Below are 18,700 nucleotides of genomic sequence, written 5' to 3'. Positions count from 1 at the left end.
CCTCTTCTCTCGTCAGTAATGGAATATAAGATACGCTCTGAATCAAAAGTAGGTAAAATAAAATCAGAAGAACATAATTCAAGTGATGTCGCTTTATCAGTTTTTTTTCATCTTTTTTCAGCCCCAGAGGTTACTCCACGGCTTCAGCCAGGGGTGTCAAACCTAAGACCCGGGTGGGGCCAGAATGTCTCACTGGCAAAGACCTCACGTTGCTCGTTGTACTGCATCAAAGTACTTTGGTTGTAGTTAAATTGCTTATTATTGTTCGTATTACATTAAATAACAGAAAATTTCCAGTTTTTGTCACAGTAAAAGAAAAACAAAAAAGAAAACAAATAAACAAATAGATATATAAATTCAGCACTTTTTTGCAAATTAACATTGTCCTGTAATTTGTTGTGTTGACAAGCATGTCGAGCTATGCTGGTGGGTTTGCGCTGCACTACAATTTGTAGTTAAACTTCTTTTCACTGAATGTTTTCTGCGATATGTAGGATATGTACCAATAGAGTTCCCAGTCTGGCCCACTTCAGATCAGTGGGTATGTGATGATTTTGGCACATGGATCTAAGCTTTTCCTGATGTAATTTGATGTAATCTGCAAACACTCCTTTCAAGACACACTTCCTTTGGCTGTTTTTCTCATCTGGGGCCGAGCCGAGGTGGTTGAACGGCTAAAAGTTTTGCTACTTGTTATGCCAGTGATAATGCACTAGTAGTTTTTACAATATCTTTCATTGCCGAGAAGCAGACAATACAGCTTTTCCTATCACTGCCGACAACATGCCCACCTGCACGCTCTCCTGCAAAGCCCAGCTCAGCCCAGAATAGATTTCCTAATCAGCACCTCATTGTGGACTTTAGCCCTGTGTCTGGTAGTGATATATCACAGGCTCAGCTTTCCTCTGCTTATCCACCTTCTCCGGCTCCAGTGCCTCCTTTCCTTCAAAGCCTTTGAAAGTAGCAAGTTTGACACTCGGGCTATCAATTACCTGCTCCTTCTCAGCTTTGGCCCAAACCCCCAAACCTCCAACAACCCAGCGGCTCTGAATACAAAGTTCCTCAGCAGAGGTAGGGAGAACTGAGGAGAAGCAAACTAAGGACGGAGGCTGCAATACATCTTCTGCTTTGCCCCGGACTTGAGTGGCCCTTTGGGTTGTAGCTCAGCCTGTTAGAATCACTTTATCCATTCAGTGTGAAAAAATTAGAGATGAGGAGAAACACGGTATGGAAATTTTTCACGCCATATTTAAGTCGAAGTAATATTTTTCCTGCAGATCTCTCTGTCTGCATAAGCACATGGCTTTTAGGAATCTGACATTTTCCTCAGTATTCCCAAGCGGTGGTAGTGAAATTATTCCAGAAGACTAATTAAAGCAGGTTTGCATCACTCCCAAAGGGTGATTTCTGAGGATGAGCAGTTAATACTGCAGTGCTTTAAAAGCTGATGAGGGATATTGAGGGAGTGGTAGTTCTGAAATCGGGGCTTTATACTTTTAGCTATTCAGGAATAGCAAAAAGCATTTTCTTGGTGTTTTGAAACCAGCTGTGATAAGTGAGTGATTCATCAATCACAAGTCATTAGCCAATCAGCATTCTCAGAAAGACCAAAACTTCCACAATTGAGTTAATATTTTACTCAGAATGACCCAAACCTGGTGGTTGAGTTCAGAAAAAAGAAAGACTTCAATAAGCACTGGCTTCACATCCATCTTTCATAGTGTCTGTGGTGTTAGCTGCACTGATAATACTTGTTTGTTGCTCGTAAATTGGTTAAAATTGGCTTCACAGTAAGAAAAAATAGCAGGCTTGAGCATTTTGTTTAAATTTAGATACATTATTACTTCTGTATTTGTTGAAACTAAAAGAAAACATGTGCTCCTGCAGACAATTTCTATACTGTGAGAGTAATACTCAGTGAAATGGCTCCTAAATCGACTCAGATTTGTGCAGGCACTTGACACTAAATTATTTTTTTGCTTTCTCTCTTTCCAGAGAAATCTTTTTTAGTGATATAATGGCATTTTTTTTTTTAAGTTTGAGCTTGCAGAAATGATGCTTCTCTCTGCCGATGATGACTAGAATTACAACTATTGATCAAATGTTCAATTCACTTTAGCAAGCGAGCAATCAAAGTGCTCCATTGTGAGCACCTCTCCTCTGCTCTTGTGAGAGCATGTCAGCGGTGCTGCAGATGTGCCGTCCACTTCTGAGAAACGGAGACCGACTGAAGCTTCGGTTCGAGTCAATTAACTCAATCACTGCTGTTTGGCTCTGGTTCAAAGTGGACAGAAGAGAGGCTGTCTCTCAGAAGAACTCAGTGCATCCAGGGATTAAATTTGGAATTTCTTTTTCTTTTTTCTTCTTCTTGTGTTTATTGAAGCTTGCCTTTGCCCACCCATGATCTTCTCTTTTTGTATTCATGTGCTCAGCTCTAGCCAAGCTGCCGATGACCTCCAGCAGTAGAGCTCCCCTATAGATCTTTTAGTTTGCTCTGTTTGAAGGAGTTGGAGTTAAATTCACTTTGCAGCACCTATCAGTTCAAAGGTTACTTAGAAACCATGCTCTCTGCAAGGCTAGAAACCCACACTCTTTGCATCTTATACCTCCACATGTAAAGTGCAACTTATAGTGAAGACTGACCTTTCCAATATAAAGTGGTTCCAGTCCAGTATACTCCTCCAGGACAAAGAACTGATTCCACACCCAGCTTCGCTTTGCCCGTTGCAGCAGTGCTGAGCTCCCTACATGTTCCTCCTCTGCCGGCGTACCCAGAAGGCTATGAGGCAGAAGGGTCAAAATGCCAAGAGCCACGGGGAGCAAGGTCCACGCAACTGCTGGAAGATGCACTCGGTCTCCCATCGTGAAACACGGAGTAGTATTTGAAAAGACTTTTCCCTTTTTCTTGACAAGTGGAGCTATTTCCTGGGTCTCGTCTTTGTGGCTGCTGGAAGAGAAAAAAGGAAGAGCACAGATGAGTCTCAGATTCTGGACACATTCATTTCTGTTAATATGTGTCATCCACAGGTCTCCAACAGTGCCACGGGATACAACAAGGACATTTCCACTGACTCCAGATTATTTCTCTACTACTGAGCTTTTGTAGATTTATGATGAGCTGTGTATCTGTGTGAGCCTTATAACGGCTGAATGAGAGGGTTCCTCTTGTACTGGCAATGTGGAGTTGAAAAGAAATGAGGAGAATGGGTACATGTTCTTCAGATTTTTTTTTGTTGCTTTTAGGTAAACCAAATAAACGTTGTGCTGTATTTTTTCTTTTTAAAAGTTATAAAATGAAAACAAAAAGACTGTTGATGTCACAGGTATGTGTAACTATAACATCTCTAGTGAGGATTGCCTTAGAATGAAGATGACCTTTTGTGGTTTTTATGGGTCATTTAAGTACATCAAATCAGTCCGTAGGTGTACAAAATTCAGGAACTGAACAGACTAATGTAATTTCCAAACCACTGTTTGTCATTTCTACTTGAATGTATTATATAAAGTAGGGAGCATCAGAAGCACTGGCAGGTGCATTTTTAAATTTTAATAGTAAGGCAACCAGTACCAAGCTAGGCCAACAGCCAACCAGCTTTAATAGTCATGACAACAAGATGAAGTCACTAAAACTGTAGTTCCTCTTATGGCCACTTGAGGCTGGCAGCAAAAATTAGTCAGCCTAATTTATCAGCTTCCTCCACAAAGCAACCTCCATAAACGTTTCATTTCAGTTAATGCACAGACCTCTTGGATGGTCTGCACGACACAGCAAGCCGCAATATTAGTCACATAAAATGGTCGAAAAGGCACCAACAGCACAAACACACCGTGGAGAGGTCCAGTACAATATTAGTGGATGGGCCCAAGCAGATGCCAGGATTCCTGTCAGTAACAGCAGCTACACTCATGCAGGTGGATGAGTGAGAAAAAGTTTCACCCTACTCATGCTATTCAGAAGTTTAGTTTACTTTGCAGTTGGGCAAACACTAGAACTGCAGTTTCTGTCGCTGGCTTCATTTTCCACTTCATTGTTATTGTAATTATAAGATAAGATAAGATAAGATAAGATAAGATAACCTTTATTAGTCCCACACGTGGGAAATTTGTTTTGTCATTTGTTATTGAACAAAGACTACTGCTTTCTATCGTTAACTTAATCTGTGCTTCAATTAATACTGATTAGCACTCTTAGCTACACAGCATCCAACTAAGGAAAAGGACTCAGGAACTGCACGGTTAATCCATTTATCTGTCCATCAATCGTACTTCTTTATTTTTGTTTCTTAGCAGCAATTAGCAGGTATCTGTGTTTGTGTGATACAGTAGCTGTAGCACTCCACCCTCTCTTACAAACAAGGTTATTTTTGGCTACAAAAACCCAAGATGGAGTCACCTAAAAAGCTAATTTGTTGCTAATGGTGGCTAATTCCATCTTTTATATGCAGGCATTTCATCTTTTATCTCATATTATATAGTCATACAAAAGCCTGCACATTTCATATTACATTGCCCAAACTTCCCCTAAAAATGTTAAAGCAATGTAAGGTTTTGGAGCCTGGAGGAGATAACAGAAATAATGAAGCACCAGCTCCAGCTTCTTTCCCTCCAGCTCGGGACACAAAACATCAGCAAGTGTAAGCACACTCTTTCTCTTCCTTCCTCCTCTTCCTGTCATGAGGAGAGGTGAGCTCCTTCACACCTCCTGTAAAAGACCCGGGGGTGTGATGTTCTGAGATTGTAGTGTTTCTGTTAACACCCCTGCTCAGCTCTACTCACACCGTGTTCAACAAGCTCCCTTCAGCGCTGCACACCGTTCATTACAAGTGTGCTGTGTACGTTTTTTTTTCTTCTTCCTTCCATATCGCAGGTTTTGAATGCCCCTATGGTGCTGCCTGGTTGCAGGATTTCATGCCTCTAAATACCATCTTCCTCCATGTTGCTCTTTTTGATACGAGCATCACAGGAATCCTTAAGATCAGCGAGGTCACGTCTGTGAATTTTTGCAGGAGATGCTTTTTAAGGTATTGATCTGAGTTAATCAATACCTTTTCACATGCAGCGCATGGCACCTACGCTGCCTCTTCCCATCTGCATCCTGGTTTTATGTATTAGGAGGACGGCTGCATCTGCCCGCATCTTCCTGCATTAATGAGCTCAGGGGAAAATAGGCAGATTTAAGGTCTGAAAGTAGAAAAAGGGAGCGAGGAGGGGAGGGGATAAAAGGAAAAGAAAAGCAAGAAGAGAGGAGGCTGTTAGCAGAAAGTTTGCAGCAACGGAAGAAAGAGAGACTGTTTGACTCATTGGTTGACTCCATTATGTTTTGTAAGAGAGAGTGCATTGTGCTGCCGTGGAGTCCCTGAATCGCCAAACTCAGTTAATCATTGTTGAAGAGGCACAAAAGGCAGGGAAGGGTGGGAGGCGTGGCTGCATTGTCAGCGGGAGGCTGAGCTGTGTGTGTGTGTGTGTGTGTGTTAAGACAATCCCCGCGAGGGCCGCTTGGCAGGACGACTGACACTTGACCTCGCTGCTCCTCTCTTTTCTGCCTATTCAAGCCGACTGGTTGCCATTATGAAGTCAAATTAGCTCCCAGACCTTCCTCCCCTTTCGGCTCCTCCCCTCAAAGGTCGCAGCTTGCACCCGGGCATTTTGCTCCATTTTGTCGTGCCTAATGAGGTGACATGCTACGCAATTGTGCTGGCAAAACATTCTTCACATCTCTGTTCTGTTAATCTTATGGCATTTCACCTGTTTAAGCAAAACGGCAGCTGGTGTGAACAGCGGATAGAAGGGGATGGGAAGATGAAGGGTTGAGGGGATGAGGAGCTAGGCGGAGGGCGGCAGAGCAATCATATGAAAAAGCTTTGCAAGACTTAAGGCAAAGAGGTATTTTCCCACCGGGCTGAAGCATTCCTCCAAGTGGAAAAATCTGCCTTTGTATTCAAAAGAAAAATAACAAATCAAAATAGAAAAGAAGCTACAGAAACATCCAATTTGTCCAGTGTTTGTCTTAAAATGAAAGAAAGCATTGGAAGGAAGGGTTGGAGGAAGAAAATGAGTGACAGTGATTGTCAGAGGGAGCAGCTGGTGTGAGAAAATGATAGACCATATTGTCGTATCATCGTACTCAGAGTCCACCTGCTGCTCCATTAGCTGCGATCTGACAACAACAGACTATATCAAACTGTTCCTGCGTGAGGGAGTGAGGTGAGTGATTTCTTCCAATGGAGGAAAACAAACTGCTGCGGTATGACTGACGGACAGAATCTGTACCTCCACCTGTTCATACTGAGTCACTGCTGCTTGAATACACTCAGAAAGCACCTCCATCCAGGTGAACTAACTGGTGGAACTTGTGCTCATAGGAGTGGGTGTTAAACCCGACTGAGCCATCATAAAGTTAAGAAGTCCCGAAAGTTAGTTACGAGAGGCTTTTGGAGACACTTTTAGGGTCATTTTGGGTACTTGTGCAAAGGTTTCAGTGTCAGCAGGCAGAAAACACCTGAAATACAGTGCATGTAAATTTGTACCAGATAAATCTGAGAGGTAAGAAGAGATATGGAGGAACTGCACTAGCTGTAATTGAAAACTAGTCTAATCACAGACTTACTGTGAAGGAATGCTTCTGAGGCCTGACCATTGAACTGCTAGCTTCCATCAATGCTGTTTCAATCCGGTTTGAATCAACACACTTTTCAGAGGGACAGCTTAGGTTGAGCTGTTTGAAGGCAGAGTTAGAGAGGCAAGGCTGAGATGGTTTGGTTATGTCCAGAGAAGGGATAGTGGATTTATTACACAAAGGAAGTTAAAGATGGAGCTGCCATGGAGCAGGAAAAGAGGAAGACCCCAGAGAAAATTAACAGAAGCAGGTGAAGAGGACATAGCTTTATTTCCCAAGTTAAGTTCTTTCTAGTCAAAAGTCTTTTAGGATTCCACAAGAAATCTTTAATAGAAGAATTTATTTGATTCCTCAGAGTTTTACCTTACAGGCCGTGTCCATATGTATTTGGTATTTTGCTAAACCATATAGTCTTTTCCATGTTTTGTCTTTTCGTCCGCATGTAAGCCGCCTTTTAGGTCACTGAGAACTCTGTAAAGTTTCAGTAACGAAGCTGAAACTGAAGGTTGTCTCGCTGCCTCAAACGCGTGCGTCTTTAACTCCTTTCATGATGTCAGACTTCATAGGGTTATTATTTGCAGGTTTCTGATTGTTCAACATTTCTATACACCTGTTGCTTTGGCATCCTCTTGACATTCGTTTTTATTTTCCTGTGCACAGAGGTTTCTCAAAATGAATGAATAGGATTAAATAAGTTACATTTTTACTTCATGCTACTCTTTTAAGAGCATATAAACTGAATGGTACACTGCTGTTGGAGGTAACTCAGTGTCCTTTTTCTTTCTTTCTTTTTTTACCAGTTAACAATCAGTTAAACGATCTAGGTGGAAAAAACGTTGTCTAAAAACTACCTCTGCACTTCTGCATATAGACTAAAAGCTTCTTTTTTTCAGTGAACAGACTTTAAACAATACATATTTATTGTAAATGGCCACTCTTTGCCCATCTGCAGTACCTTCACAGTACTCCAGGGGGCCGTGGCCCACCCTCTGGAAATCACAGCAGTGAAAAGTTTACAGAACAAAAATCAAGCATCTGCATAGCTTTTCTGACACGGATACTGTGCATGACAAAATTTGCGCTAGAGGCTTGCAGATGCTGAGCCCATAGCAACCATACCAAATTGCATGCTTCATTACCTACAAGTAGTTTCAGGAATTACAGACTGCACATTACATGTGTTGTTTCGTGTTGTTTTGTATTAAATGTTCATCTATATTGATATATAGAATAATATAGTGTTCAGAGAGACACAACAAGCTGCAAAAGCTTATAAAAGGTAGTACCGAGCGTGACGGTCACAGTCAAATGTTTGCAAAAGTTTCTTCTGGCAAGTACACAACACACTGTGTTCACTTTGACTCAACCCTGTCAAAATAGAACATACTACACAACTAAGTACAACAAAGCTACTATTTAGTCACTAAGTTAGCACATAGTTGGTTATGCCTGTAGCAAAGCTCGGACAGCATGACATTCCAAGTTTGGAACCTCATTATTTTTGAGGGAAAGTTCCAAAAAGTTAACTTGTTTTTGGGATCTAAACTTTACATTATGTAAAAAACAAGCAATATTAAAAACATTTCGAAAGTCATCTTTTTCATTTTTCATATATTTATTTATTTTATAGGCCAGTTATTCGTCGATAATAAAAAAGATGTGGCTAATTTGATTTTAAATGCTATTAAATACTTTCCAGAAACGTTTCAATTCTTCAAACCCTTTACTTTGTGAGGTTACCAGGGGCCAGCTCAGTGTGTGGCACATTAGTATGGGTTCACCCTGTTCAAGTGTTATGTGGAGCATTATTAAGTGTTAATTTCACAGTGGCCATGTCTTTGCTCCACTCACCTCAGCTTTAAAAAGAGGCCTCCCAGACTGTGGAAAAAGGTTCTTAAAAACTGGGTGGACCCATGAAAAAGGGATCCACCCACCCCGGCAGGGCAAAACGTCACGGCCAATTTGTTAACCACAATTGATTTTGCATGGTGAAGAGCGATGGTCATGTGGAAGGTCTGAATATCGCCGACCCAGGCGAGGTTGCTGCCTTGATGCACTTTTTTGAGATGCAGAACCGGCATGAGAAAGTGTCTTTCACTAAGCCGAACACAATAAGCCGAGCGGCTGCTGTTACAAAATGCAGAAGGGCTTTCTGAATCTAATTTTACTTCCAGGGCCGAGCGTGACGGGCTGTATTCCCTATAGAAGTGTCGTTTTTTGTATATTTCTGAATGTTTATTTACTGATTTACGTGTAATTAAACGGAGACTCGGCTGCTGCGTGCGCTAACTTTTAATAAACAGGCCTTTACTTCAGCGTGGCCTCTGGTGTGGTTTGTATGTGTGTGGATAAAGCTGACCACTTCTTGTGGTTTCTATACCGTCACTGCCTGGAGCAAAGACCCAGTTTCCTGAGCTGGCTCACAGGGTGAGCCTTCAAAGGCAGCATCGAGCTAAGAGAGGGGGGGTGTGTGCAATCTGGCCGAACTCTCTCAAGATCACACAGTTGTTTGTGTGCTGGTATGAATATAAGTTCACAGCATGCCTGTGTGTGTGTGTGCCCATCAGGCTGCTACCCTGTATTCGCCTTCCTTCCTCCAACCTTGGACCCCCTCAGGACACAGATGCTGGCGTGGGCCCGGCTTTGAACCCGCTTCTTTAATTGTGGGATGCTCGGCCCGTGCAGCTGTGCACGCCGCCACCGCTGCGCCGCAACGAGCGTCTCCCTCCCTGCAGCTCATTTACTGTAAGGTGTTTTTAATTACTCCTCCCTCCCTCCACACTCTGCTTCTCTTTGTGTTCTGGCTGAGCTTCAGAAGCTTGGTAACAAAACTAATCTATTCACCCTTTCATCATTCTTCCCTCTTTTTGAACATCTGTGCTACTGTACCGCTCCAGCTTATTTTTAACTTTCCGTAAGGCTCTTTCATTCCATCTCTACTGTAGTTTTAGCCTCTATCTCCTCCTTCGATGCACATTCAGTTCATTCATCGCTCAGTAGAGGCCATAAAAGGAGCCTTGTCATTTATTGAGAAATTAAATCACACAAACTGGCATTCATCCCGGGCACTGGTGCATGGAAATGATGTCACAGTTCATAAGCGTCATCTGGAAAAGTTTGCAATCAGTGTCACAAATTAAACCGCGGCGTCTTGGGGACGGATCCTTTCAAATTAGCAGCTGGAGAAGCCCCCGCTCCTCGTTAGGCCCATTTCCTGTGCTGGAAATGTAATTTGAGAAACCTGAACGGTGTTGTGAATTTGGATTCCAGCGCTCGATGCTCATCTTTCAGAGAATCCTGCTTCTGATAATGGCAAGAAAAGCCGGTCAGCTCCTGCGAGGACGCACCTGCCAATCTAGTATCTTATTTGTGGGCCTTACAAGAGAGGCGATAGCTTAATGGGTTTGATAGTGGGGAGGGAAAAAAAGCCCGCATCTTGAGAAACTAGAACCTCGACTCAGGCTGTCGAATGAGGTCTGAATGCCAAACAGTGGTCCTTTAAAAGCAGATAGGCATTCCTCTCCTTCGGCATGACTTGTTTGAAGCAGCGACAGCACAGACGTGCTGAGAATTGGAGCTACGGAAAGTTTGTTGTGCCCCCTCCTCTGCTAAAAAAATACTCACCACGACCTACTTTTGACAGCCACATGCGTGTTTCTCTAAGCACTCCCTATTAATTAATGCATACCAAAAGAAATTCCAACTATTGATCGGAGGGTGCAGTTATCGCTGAGGAATCCCCAGTGGCACCTACACCATCCCTAACTGTACCCTGTTTACAGCTTGAAAGTGTTACTGGCACAGTTCAAAACGTGACCGGTGAAAGTCACACACACATACACACACACACGCACACACTAAAATCTATGCCTTACCTTTTTAACTTTATTCCTCCTTCTGCTCGTTTTTCTCCTCCTTTTATCTCTTTGTTCTTCTTTTCCCTGCGCGCTTGCTAAATTTGCCTTGTAAAAGTTGTGAGAGCTTTTGCCTGCAGTGAATCAGCTTCCCTAAAGTCACCCCGAGTCCACACTCCGTCTCTCACTGGCCTCTTTATAAAGTTTCCCTTCTCTCCATCCGTATATATAAATAAATATAGATCTTCTGGTGCTGCCTGTGTACTCCGTCTCCACTGCTTTCTGCCTCTCATGCCTGTCTGCACACTCTCATCCCGGGTGTTGCTTATCTGGGAACCCAATCAGACTAAAGGACCAATTGTCCCTCTCTTTACAATCAGTGGGACGACCTCCCCCCGGCTCCAGCGTAATCCAGCAATCTACAACCTTGGTCAGTGGGTAGAGAAGAGGTGGAGAAAGAGGACGGGAGCGGTGGGGGCTCTGAGAGCAGGACAGGGGTGAAATTACAGCGGGGGGGGGGGGGGGGGGGGGTGCAAAATCAAGCAAGCAAAGGATGAAGGAATGAGACGAGAGAGGCATGAGGTAGGTGGTAGATAGTATGCTGTGGAGGGGCGTGCAACCCATTTCATTTCGGGGTATTTGCAAGTGAATAAAGTGGCCAGTGTGGAGTGGAACAACATGGGCTGAGTGTGGCAACTGCCAGGGGTGCAAGATCACCGACTAGAAGCAGAAAAAGGATGGAGGACAAAGAGGAAAATGCCGGCAAACCTGCCCTAATGCATTTTAATGAGCCGGTGTTGTACACTGCTGGATCTGTAGAAGGATTTATGGGCATGAAAGATGAAGCTTTACACTGCATTATATTCCGCTGCTCGCGCGGTCAGAATCAAAGCAATTAGTTTTCCAAGTTGGCAAAAAGAGCCAGAAAAAAATCGGGCGCACACCAATACACACAATAAGCGCAGCGGAAGATTAGTCATGGTCACGGAGATCTGATCCCTGTTTAGCGCCGACAGAGAGAAAATAGCAGCGTTTCATTTAAGCAATCATGGAATTAATGCAGAGGTTCTCGGAGTCGGGTCTCTTGCATATTTCTCCTCAGGAGGAGGACAGCGAAAGTGAAATCATATTGGAGATGTACTCAACCATGTTTAAACAGAAATGAGAATATATTGCACAGAAAGTGTTCTAGGCAGCTGCTTGGCTTCCTATTTTCCTCTTTCATTACACAGTTTGAACTGTTTACATATTGTATTTACAGACAAAGTAAAGTGATGGAGCAAAGTTTATCCACTGTTCCCTCTGGGACAACTTTGCTCTTTTTTTTTTTCCACTCGACAGCCCTTTGACTCTCCTTAATCTTCCTGACAGAGTAATTTGGTGTGTTGTACAGCTCTAAAAATACAGATGAAGGCTGTTGTCACCCACCGAGCCAGATGGTCAAAAGGTTGCACTTCTCCATCGGTTCAATATGTTTTTTCTCTCTCCCACTCTGTCCCTTTCAATATGTCTTCTTTCTCATTTGGCAGGTCATTCTTCTTCACCACCGACCCCTCTCCCCTCCTTTGCTGCCCTCCCCGTCGTCTTTGTCTCTTTGAAGACCTGACTGGTTAGCGCCCCGGCCAATCTGTTAGCGAATGCTTGACTGGACCCCCGGAAAAAAGGCAGGGGCTTCCTCTTTGTTGGAGAGGGTGGCATTCAGGCACACTGAACAACACCTTCCATCACTGTGGCAGAGCAGAGGATAATAATTGGCAGAACAAATTGAACCTATAGGACTTATGGAAGGGCCTCTGTCTGTGTTGGTGGACGTCTGGAGAACAGGTCCCTTTGGGCACCCGTCACAATGGCCCAGACCTGCTGTTTAAATAGATTGGATACAGCTATGTTCTGCATGTTGCCAGACTTTGGTTCTGTTGTGATATGCGGGATGTTATAAGGATACGCTGCTTTTCATGCATTGGATAAAGTACGCCTTCTCTAAACGTTTTTAAAAGCCGTGACGTGTTGTGTCACCTCAGTGCACCTTTTGCCACAACTTACAACAAACGGAGGCGTCCGTGAGGAAAGCGGATGTCATGGTTGTTAGACTTGCAGAGAAGTTAAAGGTTTTGGTACCACACCACTAATCGCTTTATTGATTGTTTTTCAGTCTTTCGCCAATCTTTAGAGAAGCAACTCAAAACAAAGCTGCATTATTGATTCCTCCTTTTGTTGCTTGCCTTTTGTTTGTCTTACACACAATGACATGAAACAGTCACACTAGCTTTGTTCTTGATTACAACATTTTACAATCAACTGACTGATGTTGCAATGAGTGACAACCCCCAAAATTATAAAATGCAGTTCATCAATTGGCCACCAGGAGCTGCTTTCAAAAGTGAGTCAACCCCTGACACCTATGCTAGCTAATATTCCACTGTAAAAAAAACTTTCTGGGCTGATTTTCTTATTCATCCAGTTTAAATTCGATCAAGTATTAAAGGTATGCAACGTAAAGCCCCGTCCACACAGGAAGCTGTTTGCTTGCTGCGCATCACTTTGTATCTAATGGCTGGTCTGCAGGCTCCATCTCTCATGTATTTACCACGCAGTCACATGTCGCACTTCATGTTTCTGTAATTATTGTGCAAACAAGAAAACAACTAAATATATTAGATAATACAAGGAGATATTATGAGCACTCACGGGATAGTGATTAGGTTGACTGCAATTGAACACCACATTGTGATGACACAAAACAACCAAAATAAATAAATAAATAAAACCAAATTTCTCTAAGTTAAAAATTACTGTTTGGTTTTAATAGTGATCTATTAGTGAAAGGGTTGGAGCCATAGGGGGTTCTTTTTGTTGCTTTAGTAAAAGTGCTCTCCAGGAGAAATTGGCTGCATCCATCTCTCCGACTGCATCCACACAGCACTATCTTTTGTGTAAGCTGAAGAGTTCTGAAAAGAACTTTTCAGATAGCCCAAATATTGTTTCTCAGAAAAAGCCTTGGGTTGGCTGGGAGACAGACATTCACAAGGCCACCCTTCTAGAAGGGAAAGTAGAGAAACCTACACTTGATAAACCCTAGTCTTCCACATTCAAACGGCTCTCAATACTGCCATGCTTCAGAGAGCCGATTAAAAAATAATGACAAAGCTAAGGTCCAAAGAAGTGATGGAAAAAAAACCATCCCGGGAAGGTAAAACCCGGCTTCTTTACTCTCACTTATCATGTAACAGCTTTCAGACGGAATAACCTAAACAAAATTCAGCCAGTCTCACTCAGCGTATCGCTTTGCCACCACAACCACCACAAGGAGAAAGCATGAAAGAGGGTTAGGTTTCAGAAGAACAAGATGAGAGAGCTCCAGAGAGAGGGAGCAAAGCCTCCATGTCATCTAAGATAAGAGGAGCAGCTCTCTTCCCTTCTGCCCGAGATTAGAAATGGCATGGAGCAGAACAAGCCTGAGTACAAAGAGCTCTTCTGTGTCTTTGGGGTGCACAGTCAAGCCTTTTCATGTCTGATTTTGGCTACGGGTCGAAACAAAGGGAAATTAGACGGGGAAGTCATTGTGTCTTTGTAGAGAGAGACACACACACATGTGAAGGAGGATTTGTGTACGCAAGCCAAGATGCGGTAACCTTTACAGTAATTGGTAGAAAAGACAAAAATAAGATGTTTGGCCTTAATTGTGAGGCATCAGAACTGGCACGGGGTTGAAAGAGTGAACCGTGACATTAAGTGCCTGCCTGCCTGGCTTCATCTGGCTTCCTGCTTCTCGTGCTATTGTCTCAGATAAGCTGCCTCTTTCCAGATCCCATTTTCCCGGTGACCTTTTCACCATTTCCCCCTCTCGTGTCTGAGCTACGCCACCTCAGCAGGGTATTGACTTTCACTCCACCGTGTTAAACTTCGCCATCCGTGTACGCCTTGTTGCAGAGACTCCGCTGTGACAAGAGGCGGCATTCTGTTTGGGATAAAAGGCTCCCCGGGCTGTTTGATGCGGTATTCCAGCGGGAATAGGCAGCGACTTGGCCTTGATGAGCTGACAGGAGCTGAGGAGACATGGGGGCCTCGAAGCAGCAGGACCACAAACCTCAGGAACAGTGTGTCTTGCTCTGATATTTACCCCTCCTAGTTCTGTCATTCCCCATAACCCCTACTCTGCGCTCTGTCCCTGTGACCCTGTCTGCGAGGCTGAATTTGAAAGACTGGAGCAACTTTTTGAAGTAGGAATTAAGGATGCGCACATGCGTTGTGACTGATGCAAGCAACAAACGCGAATGCGTGCAGAACATGAAATGCCTGAATTATGAATGTATCCAGTCTGCAATGCTACTCCTGCTTAATTATTTACACGAAGCCAACAAAATGAATATAGAAAGAAGAACGGAATACATGCTTCTCCAAATGAAAAATAGCATCCTGTTCAACAGTATTTTAAATCACACGCTGGCAGCATCTGGTAACTTTTGCATAAGCATAAAAAATATTTTCTTCAGGACTTAGTGGAAGTAATAGACACACATCTCTGGTTAAGAAATTCTCACGACGCTGATATAAGCATGTTTGACTGAGTCTGAGTCCTGATCTCCCCTTCCTAGAGTAAACAAAATAACAATTAGGTGTGCGCGCTCCATTACATGTTAGGTATGCCAGAGGCAGCGACACACATGACAAATGCCTTCTTTTGTAGGTTTCTGTGTGTTTGTAGTTCCACACTGATCCACTAATCAGAGAAAAAGAAATAGTTCAGCGGGGGTTTAAACAACACCATCCGCCACTTTCTTCCACCTTGAAACAAACTCTGCTTATCATAGTGATTCCTTTCAAAGCTTTGTGCATGAAAAGTTTTTCGGCAAAATAAATGTGATGAATCCAAAAAGAAGAACAGAGAATCATCTTCTAAAACTCGTGCTGCCCAGTCTTGGCTGACTCCTCGTTAGTCGGAAAAAATGAAAACAATTAGGTTGGTTATGAAGTCCTCGCTGAAGTCTAACTCGTGAGGTCTGTCACAGCATAACATTTTTTACCCCTGTCACCTGGCAACTAAAAGCTTCAAAGGACCCGTTCATCTCAGAAGGTCTACGACCCAAAAAACCCGAGCTGTGCCTGCTGCTTTATTCTAGCAAACAGACTGTCTGGAGGTCAGAGATTCTTGGGCTGCAGCAGTGAACCCTTTTAGTATTTAGTATTTATTTATTTATTGTCATTGTCAAGAACAATGAAATTGCGTTTGGGGCTTCCATACAACCCAAAAAAAAGAAGAAAATAATAAATACCCCTTAAAACCCAAGTGTACATATTTAACCCAGTGTGACTCCAATGCAATAAGACAATCCTTAGCAATAATGTTCGTAGAAATTCAGACAAAGACCTGAGAAACATGACAAAATACAACAATGCAACCCATTCAATATTATTGTACTGTGAGATATGATATCAGATATGATAGTTATCTATTTAAGAAAGAGGGGGGGGGCAGGAGGGGGAAGAGAATAAAGATATGATGCACCAATGCAGACCAGTTCATTGCTATTAAGAAGTTGGATATGGTTATTGTCCGTGAGAGGGGGGCAGAGAGTTCAGGAGCCTCACAGCCTGTGGATACAGGCTGTTGGCCAGTCTGGATGTTCTGGCCTGTATAGACCTGTACCTTCTCCCTGAGGGCAGCAGATGGAAAAGGTGGCGCGCAGGGTGATGTTGGTCCCGCAGGATACTGTGCACCCTCCTCAGACAGCGAGTGGGGAAGATATTACTGATCTCTGGCAGACTTGTTCCAATAATTCTGCCAGCTTCTTTCACCACCCGCTGGAGTGCTTGCTGATTGGCCAAAGAACATGACTTTTTCATCAGTGCACTTAACAATTAAGTTGAACAATCCCATTTTGGTGACTTTTCAAGTTGCTACGGAATAAAAAGGTACTCGCATATTTTATATGTGTGTCTGGTTTCGTGTAGCTTCATAAGCAACAACCAGCCTCTGTGCAGCCTTGCAGTGTACGCCAAACGGCATTAGTGTCAAACTTCCTGCACGAAAAGGGGGGAATAACAAGACACAGAAAGAGGTAAAGCACAGATAACAGTAAATAGTGATGCATCAGGGAGCTGAATATAATAATCAGCTATAAATTAAGGGATAATCATTTCAGCTTGCATATAGTGAAGTCAAAAACCCTCATTCAAAATTGTAAATGAGCTACCAGTTTACAACAGTCACATTTGGAGCTTAAAGGTAACACTAATGTGAGCATGCTGACATGCTCAGGCTAAAAATACCAGAAATGTCTGACTCACAGTCCAACTCAAGTCACAGGTTAATGTAATCTGTGATGTACAGAAAGAAAGTGATGGATTTTGTTGTCATGGGTTGGCAGTATTGCACAAACGAATAGGAATTAAAATCCACTGAGAAGTCAAGGAAGCACCCACACAGTCAAATCCGGTACAAATTCATCTTGTTTCACTAAAGTCTGACCAATAATGTATAAGAAGTAGCAATTACCTGGAACATGAGAAAGTGCCCATGAAAGTAACAAATGCGACTTTGAAGACCCATTAGATGATCATTGTGTATAAGTGTGAAATTCTTACCAATCCTGTGGGAGAAGTAATGTTTTGTGAATTGTGGACGGAGAAATGATGCCTCAACATCATAAGTGCTCATCAGCCATTTGGCTGGATGAGCTAAAAATTTCGTTAATTAGGTAGCCTACTAAGAGACCCTAAAATTTAGCTGAATAGCACAAAGTGGGCAAGCCCTAAGCTGAACTCAACTATGAAGTGAGTGACTGAAGCGACTAACAATGGAATCAGAGAATATCACTGCTTGCCATAAAGGGGTAGCGACGCAATTGTAGATTGGGATACATGCTATAGTGAAACTATATTTGAATGGATGCACAATGTGACGATAAAAGGGGTGAATCTGACTGAAAAATCAAGGATTCTACCCTCACCTTTGCTAATGACTTCCTGTTTTTTACGCTACATCCACTATTTTTACTGTCTGTAGTAAAATTGTTTTTATACTCGTAATCATAACTAAATCATCCTAAAATTTGGATGTTTATTCTCAAATTAACAAAACAACCCTAATCCGGAAAGGGACATGAATAGATATAACATTTTATGGTTATCAAGTAAAACAAAATCAGACAAAACAATAGTCACTCAAATTTATCCTCTGGGGAACATGAATGTCTGAAGCAGATATCATAGCAAGTCACTTAACAGTTGCTGAGGCATTTCTCTTCAAACCTGAAACCTATAATTGTGTGATTGGGAAATCACTAATAACCAAAATCATTAGGGTTCACCCTCAGGGGAACATGAATGCCTGCACCAGATGTCATGGTTATCTATTAGAAAGTTGACCTTTCTATTCATGGCAAATGTCAACCTCACGGTGGCTTTAGGGCAAATGTTTTAGGATTACAGCACTCGTTAGGGTTCACCCTCTGGGAAACATGAATGTCTGAAGGTTGTGGGCTAAATGTCTGAAAGGATAACATTTTCATTGCTTGAGAAGCTACTTTGGCTAAAAAAGAAAAAAAGTTATACAAGGACAAATTTAATCAGGACTATTTCATTTTTCAGTGTAGTTTTATGTATTTTGATCTAGGTGCTTCTTATAGCGGATTATTGGATTGCTGGGTTTCTATCTATAACGTAGGGCTTAAGCTTACCCTTTAAAAAGCCCTGACTTGACTATTGTTGTGAATTGGTGCCATATAAATAACTAATGAACTGAACTGGCAAGAAAGCTGCCAGTTTCTTTCTATTTCAGTGTTTTCAAGACAAATTAATATGTTTTTGGCAGTCTGTTTCAAGTTGTAGTAAAAGGTTTTCGTCTAGTGCATACTGAATAATGAATTTACTGTATAGTTACACTGATTCTTACAAAGAGAAAATGGAAATGGAGTGAACAGGCAAAAGTGAAGGAGCACAGGAAAACAAAGGTTTGAAGTGCTGCTTGATTTGTGGAAAAATCTGGCACCTGTTTTTCTAGCTGATTTAATAATGTTCCCATTAACTCCATGCCCGGTTCACAGCCCAGAGGTTGGTGACAGACTGATCTGAAATCATCTCTCTCTGACTCTTCTAATGACTCTACTGCTGTGCTCAGCTCTACACCGAAGTAGGAATCTGGGCTGCTGAATCTGGAGGCGTAGCTGAGACGTCACCATCAGTTATTTCTAAAGAACAGTCTTTTTTGTGCTGGATAGACAGCCACGGA

General features: G+C 42.6%; 1 protein-coding gene across 4 annotated transcripts in view; it reads right to left on the bottom strand.

Annotated features, from left to right (window-relative positions):
- Positions 1-18,700, bottom strand: part of LOC146662517 (cadherin-20-like) — a 96,584-nt gene that overhangs the window by 23,027 nt on the left and 54,857 nt on the right. The window contains exons 1-3 of one of the 4 annotated variants that reach the window (XM_085419200.1): positions 10,492-10,851; positions 5,046-5,181; positions 2,644-2,947 (exon numbers count right to left, since the gene is read on the bottom strand). In XM_085419200.1, the coding sequence (XP_085275326.1) occupies positions 2,644-2,862 (219 nt within the window). In that variant the 5' untranslated portion in view covers positions 2,863-2,947; positions 5,046-5,181; positions 10,492-10,851. Of the gene's footprint in view, positions 1-2,643; positions 2,948-5,045; positions 5,182-10,491; positions 10,852-18,700 lie in introns of those variants that run through there. The other 3 variants (XM_085419199.1, XM_085419202.1, XM_085419201.1) reach the window with 3 other exon arrangements.

This window comes from Rhamphochromis longiceps, linkage group LG9 (assembly GCF_057381845.1).
Source record: "Rhamphochromis longiceps isolate RC_006_pf linkage group LG9, R_longiceps_female_GT1.1, whole genome shotgun sequence".
Classification (NCBI taxonomy): Eukaryota; Metazoa; Chordata; class Actinopteri; order Cichliformes; family Cichlidae; genus Rhamphochromis; species Rhamphochromis longiceps.
The sequence above is the reverse complement of the archived record's forward strand: the minus strand, read 5'-3'. Positions and strand labels throughout refer to the sequence as shown.